This window comes from Megalobrama amblycephala, linkage group LG21 (assembly GCF_018812025.1).
Source record: "Megalobrama amblycephala isolate DHTTF-2021 linkage group LG21, ASM1881202v1, whole genome shotgun sequence".
Taxonomy (NCBI): Eukaryota; Metazoa; Chordata; class Actinopteri; order Cypriniformes; family Xenocyprididae; genus Megalobrama; species Megalobrama amblycephala.
In genome coordinates this window covers 3,098,341-3,116,927 of record NC_063064.1, presented here as the reverse complement: position 1 = coordinate 3,116,927, position 18,587 = coordinate 3,098,341, and the positions used below count along the sequence as shown (strand labels likewise).

General features: G+C 39.8%; 3 protein-coding genes across 3 annotated transcripts; 2 read left to right on the top strand and 1 right to left on the bottom strand.

The window, feature by feature from the left end:
* The first annotated feature begins 764 nt into the window (after positions 1-764).
* On the top strand, positions 765-2,531 carry LOC125257171 (putative nuclease HARBI1). Its single transcript, XM_048173643.1, has 3 exons — positions 765-1,764; positions 1,875-2,171; positions 2,400-2,531. Exons 1-3 carry the CDS (start codon positions 1,055-1,057, stop codon positions 2,440-2,442), a joined length of 1,050 nt encoding a protein of 349 aa, XP_048029600.1. The 5' UTR covers positions 765-1,054; the 3' UTR covers positions 2,443-2,531.
* Positions 2,178-3,113, bottom strand: LOC125257172. Its single transcript, XM_048173644.1, has 3 exons — positions 2,911-3,113; positions 2,668-2,806; positions 2,178-2,535 (listed from the first exon to the last, which is right to left on the bottom strand). The coding sequence occupies exons 1-3, from the start codon at positions 3,104-3,106 to the stop codon at positions 2,241-2,243; spliced, it is 630 nt and encodes a 209-aa protein (XP_048029601.1). The 5' UTR covers positions 3,107-3,113; the 3' UTR covers positions 2,178-2,240.
* A 4,173-nt stretch (positions 3,114-7,286) lies between these two features.
* pole4 (polymerase (DNA-directed), epsilon 4, accessory subunit) lies at positions 7,287-17,686 on the top strand. Its single transcript, XM_048173215.1, has 4 exons — positions 7,287-7,662; positions 11,938-12,022; positions 12,127-12,168; positions 17,438-17,686. Exons 1-4 carry the CDS (start codon positions 7,417-7,419, stop codon positions 17,449-17,451), a joined length of 387 nt encoding a protein of 128 aa, XP_048029172.1. The 5' UTR covers positions 7,287-7,416; the 3' UTR covers positions 17,452-17,686.
* The last annotated feature ends 901 nt before the right edge of the window (positions 17,687-18,587 follow it).

The following is an 18,587-nucleotide window of genomic DNA, read 5'->3' as shown; positions in this document are numbered from 1 at the left end:
CGGATGCTCGTTTGATTGCCCTGTTTCTGGACGGACTGGACGAGAACACTATCCGTTCTTATCAACCTGATGATTATGTTTCCCTAAACGATACTATTAATTTAATCTTATATTTAAACGACTCCAAATTCTTTGTTGAAGAGGTTCAGGATAATAAGTGTAACTCTCGTCCAGTCCTCCCGGAAACACGGGCGGCCTGGCCAGTTTGTCAAGCTCCATCTTCCTCCACATACCCCTCCAGTGATTTGTTCCCCTGTTTCCTGCTGGACCCACACACCTCCACTGAGTCCAGTAGAAGGAGGAAGAGGAGGAAAGCAAAGCCCTCTCCAGTCCCAGTAAAGCTCTCTCCAGTCCCCATAGAGCCATCTCCAGAATCCACTGAGCCCACTCCTGTGCCAGTGGGGGTTTTGATAATGTATGAGGGGATGGACTGGACCCCTCTTCAAGCGTCTCCAGTAGCTGCTAACGAGCCAGCGGTTCCAGCAGCTGCCAACGAGCCAGCGTCTCCAGCAGCTGCCAACGAGCCAGCATCTCCAGTAGCTGCCAACGAGCCAGCGGCTTCAGTAGCTGCCAACGAGCCAGTCACTCCAGTAACTACCAACGTGCCAGTGTCTCCAGTCTCCGCCGAGCCAGTGTCTCCAGTCTCCGCCGAGCCCTCTGCTCCAGCCGCCGCCGCCGAGCCAGCCGCTCCAGCCACCGCCGCCGAGCCAGCCGAGCCAGCCGCCGCCGCTCCAGCCGCCGCCGAGCCAGCCGCTCCAGTTTGCCACGAGCCCACTCCAGCCCACAAACCCACTCCTTTCCTTAGACTCCTGGGCCCGTATCCCTAAAGAATTTTTGTGCAAAAAGTGGCTCCTAGCGGCCAAATTCTAAGAAAATTCTCAGAGTCATGACGTTTTCTTAGAATTTCCCCTAAAAGTGACACGAAAATCCCAGTTAATATAAAAGCTATTCCTCAAGATTCCTAGCGCTTAAAAGGGCTCCTAAGGCGAGATCTGCTAAGAGCAGGGAAGAGGACTTTTAGTGGCTTAGGAGTTCCCCTAAGCAGCTGCACAAAATGGCCAACAGAGGAGGCAGGAGAGATGTCCTGCAAACACTGGATGACAGGGAATTATTGAGACGCTACAGATTGGATCGTGCAGGAATCATGTTTGTGGTGGATCTCCTTAGAGATGCAATTACTTCACCAACTCGACGCCACAACGCTATTACACCGGAGAAGAAAGTAATCACAACCCTGAGGTATTTGGCAACCTGGATGCAACAATGCAGCAGTGATGACTTGGGTCTGTCCCAATCCTCCGTCAGCAGAGTCATCACCCAAACACTGACAGCTTTGTCACAACCTAATATTGTGACACAATTTGTTTCATTCCCGCTGGATGCCCGCACTTTACACACACATAAAAGGGCATTTATGGACATTGCAGGATTCCCTGGCGTTGTGGGTGTAATTGATGGAACACATGTGAGAATAATTGCGCCATCAGAGGACGAGGCAGTCTTTGTTAACAGGAAGAATTTCCACAGCATCAATGTGCAAATAGTGTTCAATGCGGCCTGTAAGATTTTGGACATTGTGGCTAAATGGCCAGGCTCCACACATGATGCGAGAATGCTCTCCGAGAGTGGCATCAGACAGCTTTTTGAGAGACGCTATGTGCCAGCTAATTGCCACTTGTTAGGGGACAGTGGCTACCCATGCAAACCATGGCTCCTTACACCTTACCTCCAGCCACGCCAAGGGCCCCAATTAAACTATAACAGGTAAGCCAAACAATACAAAAATCATGGAAATGAAATGCAAGCAATATGTTAGAGCATCCAAGTAGTGCAATATTTCCATCAAATAATTAAAGGTCTGTATTCTATTGTAGGGCCCACAAGACAACAAGAGCGGTGGTGGAGCGTGGCATAGGCCAGCTTAAGAGGCGCTTTCATGTTCTCCACGGAGAGGTGCGGCTGAGGCCTGAAAAAGTCAGCAAAGTCATCATAGCCTGTGCAATATTACACAATATTTGCAAGGTTAGACAAATTGCAGAACCTCTGGAGGATGGCGATGAGGATGAAGACAACGATGAGGATGGTGGTGAAGAAGATATTCACATTCCACAGGGGAACCTAGCCCAGAGTGGACTGCCTTACAGGGCAAACTTCACAAATTTACATTTCAGGCAAGCTGTAGCCCCATGTCATTTGAGAACTTGTGATGGTATTAAGAACTACCACAGTTTTACTGCACATCACCTGCAATTGTTAAATGCAAGACACAGAACACAATCTGTAAATGGTTTATTTTTTAGGTGTTCAATTTTAAGGCGGTAGTACTCCTCCTGAAGGGAAAGGACTTTTTTTTGTTGTTCAAACACATCAATTGTGAGTTGCAATCTTCTCTCCTGCAGGGATGCTGACGGAGCAGGTGCTTCGGATGGGAATGGTGTTTGATCCGCCGGGCTATCCTGAGTAGCAGCTGCAGATGGTTCAGGCGGCAATCTTGTCGGCAAACTTGATGGGCCCGGTTCTTGTGATGGCTCCATGCTACAGAAATACATAGGCCTAGTTTAATTATTGTTTTGATTAAATTAATTTAATACAATGAGCATGGATAACACATGAAATGGCTTCTGCAATGAATAAACACTGTTGATATGAATAACCCTGGTGTCCTACCTTTGCTGCATTTCAAGGGCCTGCATCATTGACGTGTCAATGCCTGTTGGCAGCCCGGTGACACTGACCTCAGAGTGTCCCAGGACTTGAAAGACAGTGTCGGCCACCTGGGACAGCCACTTTGCAGGTGGTCCACCCCCTAGAAAGAAACAGTCAATGAACACAGTACTTAGGCATGTAAATTAACTTTGCCAGCAGGAGCAAGTTGCCAGATTATGTGGTAGGCTATAGTATTTTGCTCACCTGTGAGTGAGGATTCCCGCTTGTGTGCTGCAATCTCATCTTTTGCCTTGGACTGCAGCACATACCACCTTTTCTCACAATCGTCGCCTGTCCGCACCACCAGTGGAAAAGAGGCATTGATTGTTTGGGATATTGTGTCCCAGGCGCGCCTCTTGCCTTGGCTAGTGACAGTTGGGCCAAATTTTCCTCGTAACATACCTTTATGTTCGTTCACCAACTGGGCCAGCAACAAACCTTGCTCCTCAGTCCAGTTCGGCTTGCGATTCCTTTTTTTCTCCATTTTCTGTGTTTGTAGGATATTTGTTAACAAGCCTTCATAAATAGACCAGCCAGCAATCACAGACATTGATAAAAGCTGAGCCGTGTTACCCTCGTTAAGACCACACTGAGTTGTAACGTTGTAATTTCTACTTCATTAAGGACAGCCCCTTGAAATAGGCCATCTTGTTTTCAATGGGGTCCATATGGGAGTGAAAGTACAAAATATGCCAGCTAGGATATTAATCTGAGCAAATAAGACAGGAATCATTATTTGAACAGGGTGTAATGAGCTTAAGTTTTCACATATTTTAGATTCTAATGTTAGGCTATAACGCCTACAGCTTACTATTCATTTTCCAGATATTTTCTTGAATGTGAAATATTATTTACAATTACAGTCTGCATAAGATTAGAGTGTATAATTATGTTTATTGATTTGAGGGTACATCCTTTGCTCATTATCACCAAAAGTTCATTTTCATCAAACTTGTAGGATCAACCAATCACGGCTTTTGAAATGATGACTCATACCTAGCAACGGGGTCAACCACACCTCCTCACTAAGATAGGATTTTCCATCCATTCCTTGCTCAGAGTTCACTGAAAATGTTCTGGAATCACTTCTAAGCTAAAACTCCTGGCAAGGAATTTTTAGGTTAAGTTAGGAGCTCTCTGAGAGGATTCTCAGAATCTTTAGGGATACGGGCCCTGAAGACTCTCCTAAATCTCCCCAAGTATTTGGGGGGGCAAGTACCTGTTCCTGCACCTGTGGGTGGGGAATTCCTGGGTGGGGTTTCAGGGTCGCCAGAGCCGACCAAGGCTCCAGACCCACAATGGCCACCTACGGACATTGACCCGCAGGGGCAGCCCATGGACTTTGACCCGCAATGGCCGCCCTCGGACATTAACTTTCCATGGCCTGCTGCAGCCCCTGACCCACCATGGCCTGCTGCAACCCCTGACCCTCCATGGCCTGCTGCAGCTCCTGACCATCCATGGCCTGCTGCAGCTCCTGACCTGCCATGGCTGCCCACGGCCTCTGACCCTCCATGGCCACCCACGGCCTCTGACCCTCCGTGGCCGTCCACGGCCCCTGACCTGCCATGGCCTGCCGAAGCTCCCGACCAACTATGGCTCATGGATCCACCCTGGAGACCTCCACCCCGTTCCACTCCTCTCCCTGCTCCTGCTTGAGGTCTCCAGGGCGCCCACAAGGGAAGTGAGTGCAGGTACGGAAACAGGAGGATTATGGGAAATGGAGTCCGGGGAACACAGGAACTGTGACATTACCTCCCCCTCCCGGTAGGCACGTCCTCACGCTGTAGATAGAGCAACCGGGAGGGGGAGGTAATGTCACAGTTCCTGTGTTCCCCGGACTCCATTTCCCATAATCCTCCTGTTTCCGCACCTGCACTCACTTCCCTCGTCTTCTCCCCATCATCACGGATCACCTGCACCTGGACTCTCTCATCAGCACTCCCTTTATATTGCACTCACTCCCTTCACTCCTTGTCCGGTCTTAGATGTTACTCTATGTTTCTATGTGTTCCTTGATCTTGCTTATGTGTTTGGATGTATATTACTCTTTCATTTGAGTAAAACCATTATTTGTGGATCTCCGTGTACCACCTCATCTATATACCAGCACTTGTAACAAATATACACGGATCAATGAATATGCAAATTACTCTTGACAATTCAATTTGACAATTTCGTTGCTTTTAGTTTTCAGATTTAAAAAAAAAAACCATTCAGAATAAATCCTGCAGGCGCCCGTGCCTTCTCCGTACATGAAACAAATGGACATCCTTGAATGAGCGTGGACTTCCAGCGTATTTTCTTGAACTTATCAGGTAGGCTAAAATTTATAATGGACTGAATAGCTCTCTCAGAACTAGACGTGTGAGGACACACTGACTGAATATGCACACGAATCACGGTCACACGCTCAGAGCAATATTGTTTTAGCTATGTTTTAATAGTAGGCTATTAAAATATTTCGAAGGACAAAAACATGAACTTTATTGGCTTTACTTCAAGTCAGCTGTCACTTTACTTAGCGTGAGCCCATATGCGCTCGCACACTTGGCACAGCCCTTTCGACGGTTCTGTCATTAATATGAAATAATATGATTAGCCTTTTGCTTGACTACATTATCAAACAGCTAATAATGTGTTGCTAATGTTACACACGCCGTTCCTGTTCTTCATCTCAGAGTCAGACAGCCTTCTAACAATCAGTATCCTTACAAACGCTTATTTGAACAACTCAGAACGTCAGTGGAGGAAGGCATATAGTTCATCATAACATCGTAATAGACTCGCTATAGCCTATTGATAAATCTACACAATTTTTCATATCAACAGAAAATATACCGGGATAACCTGGCTTCTCTCGAGATTTTCCTGCTTCAGAGCAGTCATAGTTAATGATATGCTAAAGCCTGCCGGCACGTTGTTCTGATTGGTTACAAGGTAGTCTGTGACGTCACAAACACCCACGATTTCAAACCGCGGGTTTTAGACTGTCTTTGGTTTACTGCAGTTTCAAACATAAAATACTCAGCAATGGTGCTGACTTATGAATTTGCACATGGTTTGTCTTAAAGCATATTAAAAACACTACATAGACATATAAGTATAAACAGCATTAAAAACTTGATTTTCACCACAGGGGGTCTTTAAATATTTCATTATAGGACACCTTTTTAAGAAAATCATTAATACCAATATGGTTCATTTTGACCCACTTTACATTTGTCTTTGTCTTACGCATTCTAGGGTCAATAACTGTTTTGTAACCCAGACTCTAGTATGTGTCTATGCACAAACTTACTTTCAAAAATAAACCTAATGTACCAAAAGAAACATTCAGTGGAATAAAACAGTGTGACAACTACACTGCAAAAAATGCTGTTCTTACTTAGAGTTTTTGTCTTGTTTCTAGTCAAAATATCTTAAAGTTCTTAAATCAAGAAGCATTTTCTTGACAAGTAAAAATTATTTTCTTGTTTTTGGGAAAAAATAAGTTTTCAGTTTGTATTAAGATTATTTTGCTTACCCCATTGGCAGATTATTTTGCTTGTTTTAAGGAAAAACAACTTAAAATTAACTTTTTTTTTTTTTCCCCTAAAAACAAGAAAATAATTTTTACTTGTCAAGAAAATGCTTCTTGATCTAAGAATATTTAGATATTTGGACTGGAAACCAGACAAAAATTCTAAGAACAGCATTTTTTTGCAGTGTAGCCCCATTTACCATGGTACTGAATAGTTACCATATTCATTGAAAAAATATATATATATTTAAAGAACACCACAGTATTCTTTCATGGTGCCATGGTAATATTGATGACAAAGCAATTAACATGAATTCTGACATACAATGAGAAATGACATGAAATCATTTTAGGTCCCACTTTATATTAAGTGGCCTTAACTACTATGTACTTACATCAAAAAATAAGTACAATGTACTTATTGGGTTCATATTGAATTGCAAAACACTTTTGCTGCTATTGAGGTGGATACGGGTAAGGTTAGGGAAAGCTTTGGTGGTATGGGTAGGTTTAAGGGTAGGGGTAAGGTGTAAGGGATGGGTCAACAGTGTAATTATGAATGTAATTACAGAAATTAATTACAGATGTAATTACATGCAGGTGTTTTTAAAATATAAGTACAATGTAAAAACATGTATGTACACAATAAGTGCATTGTATCAAATGATTAATTAAAATGCAAGTACATAGTAGTTAAGGCCACTTAATATAAAGTGGGTCCCGATTTTATAGCCTATTTTTTTTTAATAAATAAAATAAATAAATAAACAAACAAACAAACAAACAAACAATTACTTTAAGCATTAAAACAAATATTTATTCAAAGTTTTACATTTTATTTAGAAAGTGCCTCATCAAATCCCAAATTTCTCCTCAGTAACCATCAGATGAGGTATGAATTGAAGTAGTGGAGTTTTTACAAAGTGCTCTTTCTCTGGTGTTTCAAACATGTCATCTGTGATTAATTAAAAATCAACCTTCGTTAAAATGAAGTGCGTCAACACCACTTGTTAATGGACTTTATCTGACCTTTACTGAATGGAATGATTTGACCCGCTAAAATGACGTCGCGCTGTGACGTCTGTTCCGCCGTTTGCCTCACGGTTGTTTACAGTCGGATTTGGCGGGAGAAGATTAGACGACCGCTTTCGTTTTACAGCGCGTTCTATTGAGAGCCGCTTGCGTCAATGGCGACGACTGCGTCCGCAGCTCCCGTGGAATCGGATTTGGACCGCAGCGTAGCTGAAGACGAGCCCCGAGGCAACGAGCCGGAGGAGGACGGAGGGAATGGGCAAGCTGGGCCCACGACGGGCGCGCAGCAGCAGCACCGTCTCGCCAAGTTACCGCTGTCCCGCATCAAAACGCTGATGAAAGCAGATCCGGATGTGAGTCTGGCGAGTCAAGAGTCCGTGTTCATCATAGCTAAGGCCACGGTGAGACACTCACATATGTGCACGTGCTGACTACATCTCCCCCTCACTTCTCCTGGCTCTCTATCTACGTTATCTTGTTCATTTTAGCTCCGTGTGTCTGTCTGTGATGTCCATTTGTGTTTTTGTGTCTGTCTGTAATTTGATATCTATCTATCTACAGTACTGTGCTAAAGGCACGTTAGTATTTTAACTCCAAAAAATGCTTTTAAGACAGTTATTAATATATTTTGCTGTAGTGTGTCAGTGGGAAATATCAGTTTACATTTCCAAACATTCATTTTGCTATTAATTGTAGGGGGAGAGCGGGGTAAGTTGTCACACTCTTCACAACTCCAAAAATCAATCTCAAATCTCAAAAATCAAATAGCCACTTTGTGTGACTTCTTCTTTTATAGTCAACTTTCTGGTCACATGTGGTCAAGATCGCTCTAATCTGAGGTTAGCAAAATCTTCTTATTTTTGGGCTTAAAAAGTAAAAATTTGCACTTTAAATTTTATGCAATACAATTTTGTTAGATATGAATGTTAAAAATTATTATTTTGCACAACATAGAGGAGGCAATGACGTGTCTTTTGATACTTTAGATGACGTGCTATGTTGAGCTCACCTTGAGATTTAGCCAACATTAGCACACATATCAGTTTGGGGCAAGTCGTCACGTGTGACAACTTGCCCCAGTACAAATAAACACATAGAACATGCTCAAAAAAGAGGTTCAACATGTTAAGTCAGCTATGTTCAGAGATTAAAAGTTAAGCGAGTTATCTGCAGTATTCCATTCAGTTATCATGGATCTATGTGCAAGCCAGAGAAAGTTTGAGTTTAAAGTTCAAAGTAAAGTGGTCTTGCCACTTAATGTGTTTTGATTGAAATGTGCATTGTTTGGATTGAAATAATTGTTTTTCCAAATTCTCTAGGCATGATTGTTTATATTTCCAGTTCTGGTTTGAATTTAAAAATTAAAATCAATAATCACAATTAAGTAGTTTTGTTCTTATTTTTAGATAATCTAGTGTGACAATTTACCCGCCGATGGGGCAAATTGTCACAAGTGCACATTCTCTATTCAACAGTCTACAACTCCGTAATGAGATAAGATATGAAAATGTAATGAATACAACATTATGTGCCCAAGACTTCCTTCTTTCATTTGGTATGACATTTATACCATTGTGATGTATGGTGCTCAGTAAATGTTAGACAGTGTGAAAAGTGTGACAACTTACCCCGCTCTCCCCTAATAATCCAGTCAGATTTTTGTAAACACAAAGAGTCTTGACAACAGTCGGTGTGATCTGATCTCACCATCATCGAGTCCATCTTGGTTTCATGAAAAAACATAAAAAACTGAGACTGACTAAATCCAGACCTTTACTGAATGGAATGATTTGACCTGCTAAAATTAAAACTAGGTCAGATTGTGGCACCGTCTCCAAGGCACTTGAAGAAACTTACCTTCAAAGCTACCTGAAAAACTGTGTGCAAGTGTACCTGAACAAAAGCTGTTTTAAACGCACACCAAATATTGATTTGATTCAGTTGCTGACTGTTGTCGGACTCCTTGTGCATACAGAAATCTCATTGGATTATAATAATTAATGGCAAAAAGAATGTTTGGAAATGTAAAGTGAAATATCCTACTGACACACTACACCAAATGATATAAATAACTGGCTTAAAACCATTTTTGAGGTGAAAATGCTAATGTGCCTAATACTTTTGCATTTAAATATACACACACACATACACACAGACATGCAGTCTGACCAAAAATTATTCAGACACTAGATATATTTTTTTATATATTTTTCATAGTGGGTGCAGGACACTATAGTTCATTTATGTAAGTGAGGATAGCAAAATAAAGTAAACTGTGACATATTATACCCAAAAATTTGTGGACTACCAGTAAAATTGATAATTTGGAACCAAACATTATTCAGACACTTTGACCTGACCATGTTTTGCTTAAGTGTTATCTGACATAATTAAGATTATTTTTGTCTGACACAGTTTAACTCTGAGATCTTGTCATATTTTATTACCATTTTTTAAACTATAGTGAATAAACTGTATTAATGAATGAAATGTTAAAGGTGTCTGAATAAATTTTGGTTTTACTGTGTATATATACATGCATACATACACCGATCAGGCATAAAATTATGAGCACCTTCCTAATATTGTGTTGGTCCCCTTTTGCTGCCAAAACAGCCCTGATCCGTCGAGGCATGGACTCCTCTAAACCCCTGAAGGTGTGCTGTGGTATCTGACACCAAGATGTTAGCAGCAGATCCTTTAAGTCCTGTAAGTTGTGAGGTGGAGCCTCCATGGATCAGCACTTGTTTGTTCAGCACATCCCACAGAAGCTCCATTGGATTGGGATCTGGGGAATTTGGAGGCCAAGTCAACACCTCAAACTCGTTGTTGTGCTCCTCAAACCATTCCTGAACCATTTTTGCTTTGTGGCAGGAGCATTATCCTGCTGAGAAAGAAACAGCCGCCAGGGAATACTGTTTCCATGAAAAAGTGTACGTGATCTGCAATAATGCTTTGGTAGGTGGTACGTGTCAAAGTAACATCCACATGGATGGCAGGACCCAAGGTTTTCCAGCAGAACATTGCCCAAAGCATCACACTGCCTTCTTCGCCATAGCTATCCTGGTGCCATGTGTTCCCCAGGTAAGCGACGCACACGCACCCGGCCATCCACGTGATGTAAAAGAAAACTTGATTCATCAGACCAGGCCACCTTCTTCCATTGCTCCATGGTCCAGTTCTGATGCTCACGTGTCCACTGTTGGCTCTTTCAGCGGTGGACAGGGGTCAGCATGGTCACTCTGACTGGTCTGCAGCTATGCAGCTCCATACGCAACAAACTGTGATGCACTGTGTATTCTGACACCTTTCTATCAGAACCAGCATTAACTTCTTGAGCAATTTGAGCTACAGCAGCTCGTCTGTTGGATCGGATCACACGGGCCAGCCTTCGCTCCCCACGTGCATCACTGAGTCTTGGCCGCCCATGACCCTGTCGCCGGTTCACCACTGTTCCTTCCTTGGAGCACTTTTGATAGATACTGACCACTGCAGACTGGGAACACCCCACAAGAGCTGCAGTTTTGGAGATGCTCTGACCCAGTCCTCTAGCCATCACAATTTGGCCCTTGTCAAACTCGCTCAAATCCTTACGCTTGCCCATTTTCCCTGCTTCTTCACTTCCTGCCTAATATATCCACCCACTAACAGGTGCCGTGATGAAGAGATGATCAGTGTTATTCACTTCACCTGTCAGTGCTCATCATGTTATGCCTGATCGGTGTATGTTTCATTTATTAAAAAAACCCATAAAGCTGGAAATTAAGCAGCCATAATACAACTCCATAAATTCTTAAACACTTTACTGATTGGTTTGTTGTTTATACTTTCTTATTGATATATTAAAGACAATCACAAGTCATTTCTGCAATTTCAATAAAACCATTTGTATGTTAGCCAGCTAGATCATGATCTTGGTGAAAATATTGAATACATCACAGATGTTTTTAAAGCATAAAAAAGATCAGTGAATGTAAGATTTTCTCTCTCTCTTTCTCTGCTTGACTGTCATTTCAATTTCAGATCTATCAATTTATCTGCCAATTTCATATCAGTCTATCTGCCTAGTGCACATTATATGTTTTTGCCATGGTTTTCTTGTATGTAGCGTGCAGATTATAAAAAGAAATGACAAAATATAGTAAGACAGTCTCAGTTCACATTTAAGCAATATCCCATGAGCAAGTGTAATATAAATAAATACTAATAATGAAGCATTAACGCTACTCATACAATCAAATTTGAAGGACCACAACTAACTGCTTTGTAAAGTGTGATATGCTCAGTGAAAGCTAATTACTGTAATTGCCTTACCATGGCAGAAGTTCTCATAGTGTCAAAAAAGTTCAAATTCCTACTGTGTGACTGTTCCTGACACAGAAAACTGATAAAATTGAATGAAAGAGGAGAGATGATCTGTTAAAAACATTTTAATACTAGTTCTTCTATGAGCCTGTCATTCGCATTGCATTCATGGATACAATGCTTGTCTGTCTGGATATTCTGAATTCTGGTGTCAAACTAGGGTAGATTTGTTGTCTTGATGGACCTGTTTGTGCCTAACTACCGTCAGGGCCGCGCTTCAGCTCACAGGGCACAGAACAACTTTTATGGATGGCTCCCACCAATACACATATCTCGTATCTGAGTTAACCTAACTGTTTTTCTGCCTGCAGGAGCTTTTTGTTGAAATGATTGCAAAGGACGCTCTTGTTTATGCACAACAGGGAAAGAGAAAAACTCTTCAACGCAAAGACTTGGGTAAGTTAAAATGTTAAATTCTAAAATGGTTAGTATAGCACATTTAACTAGAAACATCAGTGGTATTGATGCAGTAATTGTTGGTGCTTTTTTTCTCTTGGCAGATAATGCTATTGAAGCAATAGATGAATTCGCATTTTTGGAAGGTAAGGGAGACATAATTTAATGTTATTTCCTGCTGGCAATGGATCTAAAGCAGTGGGGACGAGTTTTATGGATCATTCTGATTGCCTATATTTCTTTCCTCCCTTAAAACCTCATTTTCCAAGAACAGCAAGAACCATGTAGAACATTGATTCTAGGAAATAAAAAACTAAGGCAGTTGGTAATAACATAACTCTTTCATTAAAGATATTCTGCTTTGTTGTTGGTGGTTCCTGCTTGGTTTTGTGAAAGCCCATCAGTAACCCGCACCAAATCAGCTCGAAAAGGTGGTCTGCGTACAGCTCATGTGAACTTCAGGACTATTCCCAGTTTAAATGCAATCTGTCCTTAATCACAGTTCTTGTCCTTAATCATTAGTTACAATAGGGATTTCGTACCGTAGGAACATTTCCATAGTTGCTATAACTATTGGCGGAAGTACCCTCTTTTTGCCTGTGTTTGCACCGCAGGAACTGGGAATGATTTTAGTTATAAGAACTCCTTTTAGGGGGACTAAATTAGCTTCCACTTCAGAGTAGGGTCTAACCCAGTACAATAGTTGTTTCGGCCGCGGACTAGGCTTGCTACGGTAGTCGTGTTAACGGTGTTCAGTCGCAACACCGGTTTCATCACTTGCCCACCGTAGCACCGAGGAAAATTTTTTCAGTTTAACGCGCAATTAATACAGTATCTGTTTTTCTGCGTTTATATGATCAAGCTCTTAATCATGCAAATGCTTTTAAACCATTCAAGCGTGACAAGACAAATGAGAACGCGCTGTCTTTGAATGTCCTGCCTGTGTGACACACACACAACGCGTGTCAGTATCAAGTTCTCTTCCGCGCTTGAATGACCATAACGCACACAAATTATGCCAAAATGTCTGTTTTGTCACATTTTCTCATAAAAGCAGTCTTAAATTAGTTAAATTAAGTCTTAAAGGTGCCCTAGAATTGAAAATTGAATTTACCTCGGCATAGTTAAATAACAAGAGTTCAGTACATGGAAAAGACATACATTGAGTCTCAAACACCATTGTTTCCTCCTTCTTATGTAAATCTCATTTGTTTAAAAGACCATCGAAGAACAGGCGAATCTCAACATAACACCGACTGTTACGTAACAGTCGGGATCATTAATATGTACGCCCCCAATATTTGCATATGCCAGCCCATGTTCAAGGCATTAGACAAGGGCAGCCAGTATTAACGTCTGGATCTGTGCACAGCTGAATCATCAGACTAGGTAAGCAAGCAAGGACAATAGCGAAAAATGGCAGATGGAGCAATAATAACTGACATGATCCATGATAACATGATATTTTTAGTGATATTTGTAAACTGTCTTTCTAAATGTTTCATTAGCATGTTGCTAATCTACTGTTAAATGTGGTTAAAGTTACCATCGTTTATTACTGTATTCACGGAGACAAGAGCCGTCGCTATTTTCATTTTTAAACACTTGCAGTCTGTATAATTCATAAACACAACTTCATTCTTTATAAATCTCTCAAAGTGTAGCATTAGCCGTTAGCCACGGAGCACCAGCCTCAAAATCATTCAGAATCAAATGTAAACATCCAAATAAATACCTATACTTCGCATGATCCGATGTATGCATGCAGCATGCATGACGAACATTTTGTGAAGATCCATTTTGAGGGTTATATTAGCTGTGTGAACTTTGTTTATGCAATGATAGAGTCGAGAGCTCGGGAGGGGGCGGAGAGCACGAGCATTTAAAGGGGCCACAGCCTGAATCGGCACATTTCTAATTATGCCCCAAAATAGGCAGTTAAAAAAATCTATGGGGTATTTTGAGCTGAAACTTCCACAGACACATTCAGGGGACACCTTAGACTTATATTACATCTTGTGAAAAAAACGTTCGATGGCACCTTTAAATGAACACAAAGATTTGTGAGAAAATGGGACACGTGTCAGATCCGTGTTCGTGTGCAGCAGCGGCAGATCTTAAAGTCATTAATGTTAATCAAACAACAAAGGAAAGAGAGAGAATAACTGCTCTTGACTAATGAACTTAAACGTTCTGTTCCCTATTTGGTTCCACAGTTTCCATGGTTTCAGTTTTTTATATATAAACGTTGTGTAAGTTAGCCTATTTGTTATTTTATATTAGGCCTAGCATGGTGTATTCTTACTTGTTTTGTTAATAAACGTTGTGTTTAATATAAGCGAGTTTGTCGTTCTACTGTTTTTCAGTAAGAATAATAACCAGGGCTTTACATTAACTTTTTTGCTCACCAGCCACTGTGGCTAGTGGTTTTCCAAAGTTACTAGCCACTCAGCATTTTCACTGGCCACAATTTTGCTGTTGGGAAATTACATTTTATATGATTAAAGTTGACTTTGGCATGTTAGAATTACTTGATTTTGAGTAATTTTAATTGATTTAGAAGATTTAAAACCCTTTCAAACTTTCAAATGCAGATTGACCTCCTAAATCAAGACTACATTGTATATCAGCTGGTATGTACAGGTGGGCAATATGAGCATAGGCTAATATGAGAAATTAATATGAGAAAAAGTAATTTTTTGTTAGGCTGTATAAAAGAACAAAGAAGCAAATTACAAAAGCAATAGTACATTTAAAAAAAAAATCTTTTTTCAGATACAGTAGGTATACAAATATTTAACATCTTTTGTTGTTTGATTAACATTAATGATTTAATTGGGCTGCTGAATGCATGTCGTAATATACTGACACATATCCATACCCACCTGTTTACGTCCACTTAAGCCATAACCGACTGTATTCACGCGAGATAATCCACATGATGGACATTTTGACATCTGTGTGTGTGTATTCAGGCGCAAGGAGAACTGATCGCGCTTCTGTTGTGTCATTCAGTGCGATTCTGCCGATCCCGCCTTCACTAACTGCAAGTTAATCGATAAAGAATTGTAATTTAATTGTAATTTTGTGATATGACGATCTTGGCATTGCATTTGGCTGTAGGCTGAAATTATACTCAACCCGCCAAAGTGGCTAGTGGGAGTGGCTTTTTTACCCGCCACAGCTGAAATCTACCCGCATTTGGCAGGCTGGCGGGTGTTAATGTCAAGCCCTGATAATAACCCAACATTCAAGCAATTGCCGCTAATTTGAAAGTGAAAGTAAAATGCGCATGGCCACACCAGCATTCATAAGCGGAAAAAAAAAAAAAAAAAAGAGTTAGAGGCCCCGCCCCCTGGTGACACCGGTATTACCGGTATTGTCACATGTCATTGATTAACGGTGTGAAAATTTTCTCATCATGCACATGCCCCCTTAAATTTTTGAGCCAAATGGATTTGAATGCTACGGAAGAGGATAAGGGGCCAAGCAATAATAAAAAATAAAACCATATTGAGATTAATGTTGTTAAATTTTGAGAAAAAACTCGTTAAATTTCGAGAAAAAAGTCTAAATAAAATGTTGAGAATAAACTCGTTAAATTATGAGGGGAAAAAACTCGTTAAATTTAAAAAAAAAGTTTGAGATAAAATGTTGAGAATAAACTCATTAAATTATGAGAAAAAAACTCGTTACATTTCAAGAAAAAAGTCGAGATAAAATGTTGAGAATGAACTCGCAAATTACGAGTTTATTCTCAACATTTTATCTCGACTTTTTTTTCTCGAAATGTAACGACTTTTTTTCTCATAATTTAACGAATTTGTTCTCATAATCTATCGACTTTTTTCTCGGAATTTAACAAGTTTATTCTCAACATTTTATCTCAACTTTTTTCTTGAAATGTAATGTTTTTTATCGAAATTTAACAACTTTAATCTCGAGATGGTTTTATTTTTTTATTATTGCTTGGCCCTAATCCTCTTCCGTAGAATCCAGCTTGGAAAAGACAAAAAAAAACCTAAATTACATTTGATAATTAACCCTTTGAAGCATACATCACACCTGTGATTAGAATGTTCAGTGCGTCATGTTATTAACTGCTACATTCAAATCTTCGTTCACGTTTTGGATGGCGCTGAGCCAGGGACGGGCATGTTCAGCGCTCATCATATATCACAACTGTTCAGTGTTTTCAACCATATGTTTATTTTATGTTTCTGACATTTAAATACAGATCAGTACTAGCAAAAAAAAAAAAAAAAAAAAAAAAAAAACATTTATAGTTGGTAAAATATACACAGATGTCTATGGAAGCTGCAATAATCCTTTCAAATATAACTCGATTGGTGAATTTATTAGTTCTGAAGCTAAAATGTCACTCGGCCTAGGTGATTTGTACAGAACCATCGATTTTACACAAGCTTGTGTTTGGAGAGTCCATCCAAAATGATACAAAAAATAGAGTTTTAGACTTCTGTTAAAAGGACTTTTACTGATCAACCGAACTGTAAGCTAAATAATGGAGGATGATAGGTTTGCAGGAAACAGCTTCTTATTCACAAAATGCAGTGTACAACGCCGAGATATGGTGAAGTTTGCCTTGCAGTGCTTATATGCTTTAAATCTGTTTGTTTCTATAATCTACAAAATACATAGACTAAATCAATAGCAGTAATTATTACAACGAAAAGTAAAGTTTTATTATAAATAAGTTATTTTTATTTAGGGGGTTATATATAAACTCATGCTATATAAATCACCGGCACCCGCCATTTTTAGAAGAGCAGTGTAAACACATGGTTTTCAGTACTTACTTTTCAGTACTTACCAAAACAGCAATAAAAGAAACATACAGAAAGTTAATGTTAACAGTATTTACCTGTCGCCTTTTTCTGCAGCGTTATGTTCTTTTCTCATCACCAATGATATGTGGCATTGCAATTGTCTTAAATTTCTTCTCTTAGCCTTCTTTTTTGCTCTTTCAAACGCATAACTTCTACAATCCATCTCCGATATTACAGAACACAAAATAAAAACGGCTCTGATCACGGCATCCTCCAGTTGTTGACGTTGTTGAATGATGCACTTAAATGACATTGCTGTTGGCCGGCTTAGATCACTTCAGAGTTCCTACTGGCGGTGCGATTGCAACCAGGAAAATGGCCTTAGGGGATTTTTTTTCTCTGGGGGACCGCCCTTGTGGCTAGTTCTTATAACTGAGTTCCTATAACTACCTGGTGCAAAAACGCCAAATGGTAAAAAGTTGCAACTTGTATATACAGTGTTACTTAGGTCAATGATGTGAACTTACCATGGTTCAGAACCAATAGTCCAATGCAACAAAAGAACTGTGGAGGGATATGGAACCAAACTTTAAATCAACTTTTTGTTTTCTTTATCACTCTTGTGTAGGTACCCTGGACTGACTGAAAAGGTGCATTGATATGAATATAAAGACTGTCAACAAGTTCTGAAGGTCCCTTTCAGATTTGAGAAATCAAGAGGCAAACTGGTGTTTTTTTAATGATGATGATGATGATGTTGGTATGCTTGGGCAGTTTGATTAATATTGTATAGTTGTCAAAGTTGTAAAATGCCAATTGTATTTTTCTATGTTATATGAAACCATGTTTGGTGTTTAAATAAAGTGAAGTTCTTTTATCTGTTCTGGGTGTTGTGTGTTTCTTGTACGAGTGGGATAAAATGATTTGCATGAATTTATGCTTTTTTGAGTGTTTCTTGTGTTGCTGGACTTGATTATCAGCAAAGTCTGGTCTGCAGACTATTCTGGCCATGAACTATTCTGTTCACTACAACCAGAAGAAACCTTTTGACCAACCTGTGAGGAACCAACAACAGTTTTTGTTTTTATATGCCATAAATCTGAAATCGATCATATTACTGACTAGAAATGGACAAACACAAATTATGGCTTCTCTGTGATTAATTGTATAAAATGGATTTGAATCCAGCTTGGAAAAGACAAAAAAAAACAAAAAAATGACATTAGATAATTAACCCTTTGAAGCATACATCACACCTGTGATTAGAATGTTCAGTGCGTCATGTTATTAACTGCTACATTCAAATCTTCGTTCACGTTTTGGATGGCGCTGAGCCAGGGATGGGCACGTTCAGCGCTCATCATATATCACAACTGTTCAGTGTTTTCAACCATATGTTTATTTTATGTTTCTGACATTTAAATACAGATCAGTACTAGCAAAAAAAAAAAAAAAAAAAAACATTTATAGTTGGTAAAATATACACTGTCTATGGAAGCTGCAATAATCCTTTCAAATATAACTCAACATATATGCCATAAATCTGAAATCGATCGTATTACTAGAAATGGACGAACACAAATTATGGCTTCTCTGTGATTTAATTGTATAGAAAAAAACATAAGAAATTGGTAGAAAATGCATGTAGACTTAAAAAATTATAGAATTTATGTCAGTCCAAAATTAATTGGTACCGATTAATTCACAGGCAGACAATATATCAGAAAATGCTGTAGTGCTCATTAACATCTTGTTCGCTGGTTACTGGGTGTTTTTGT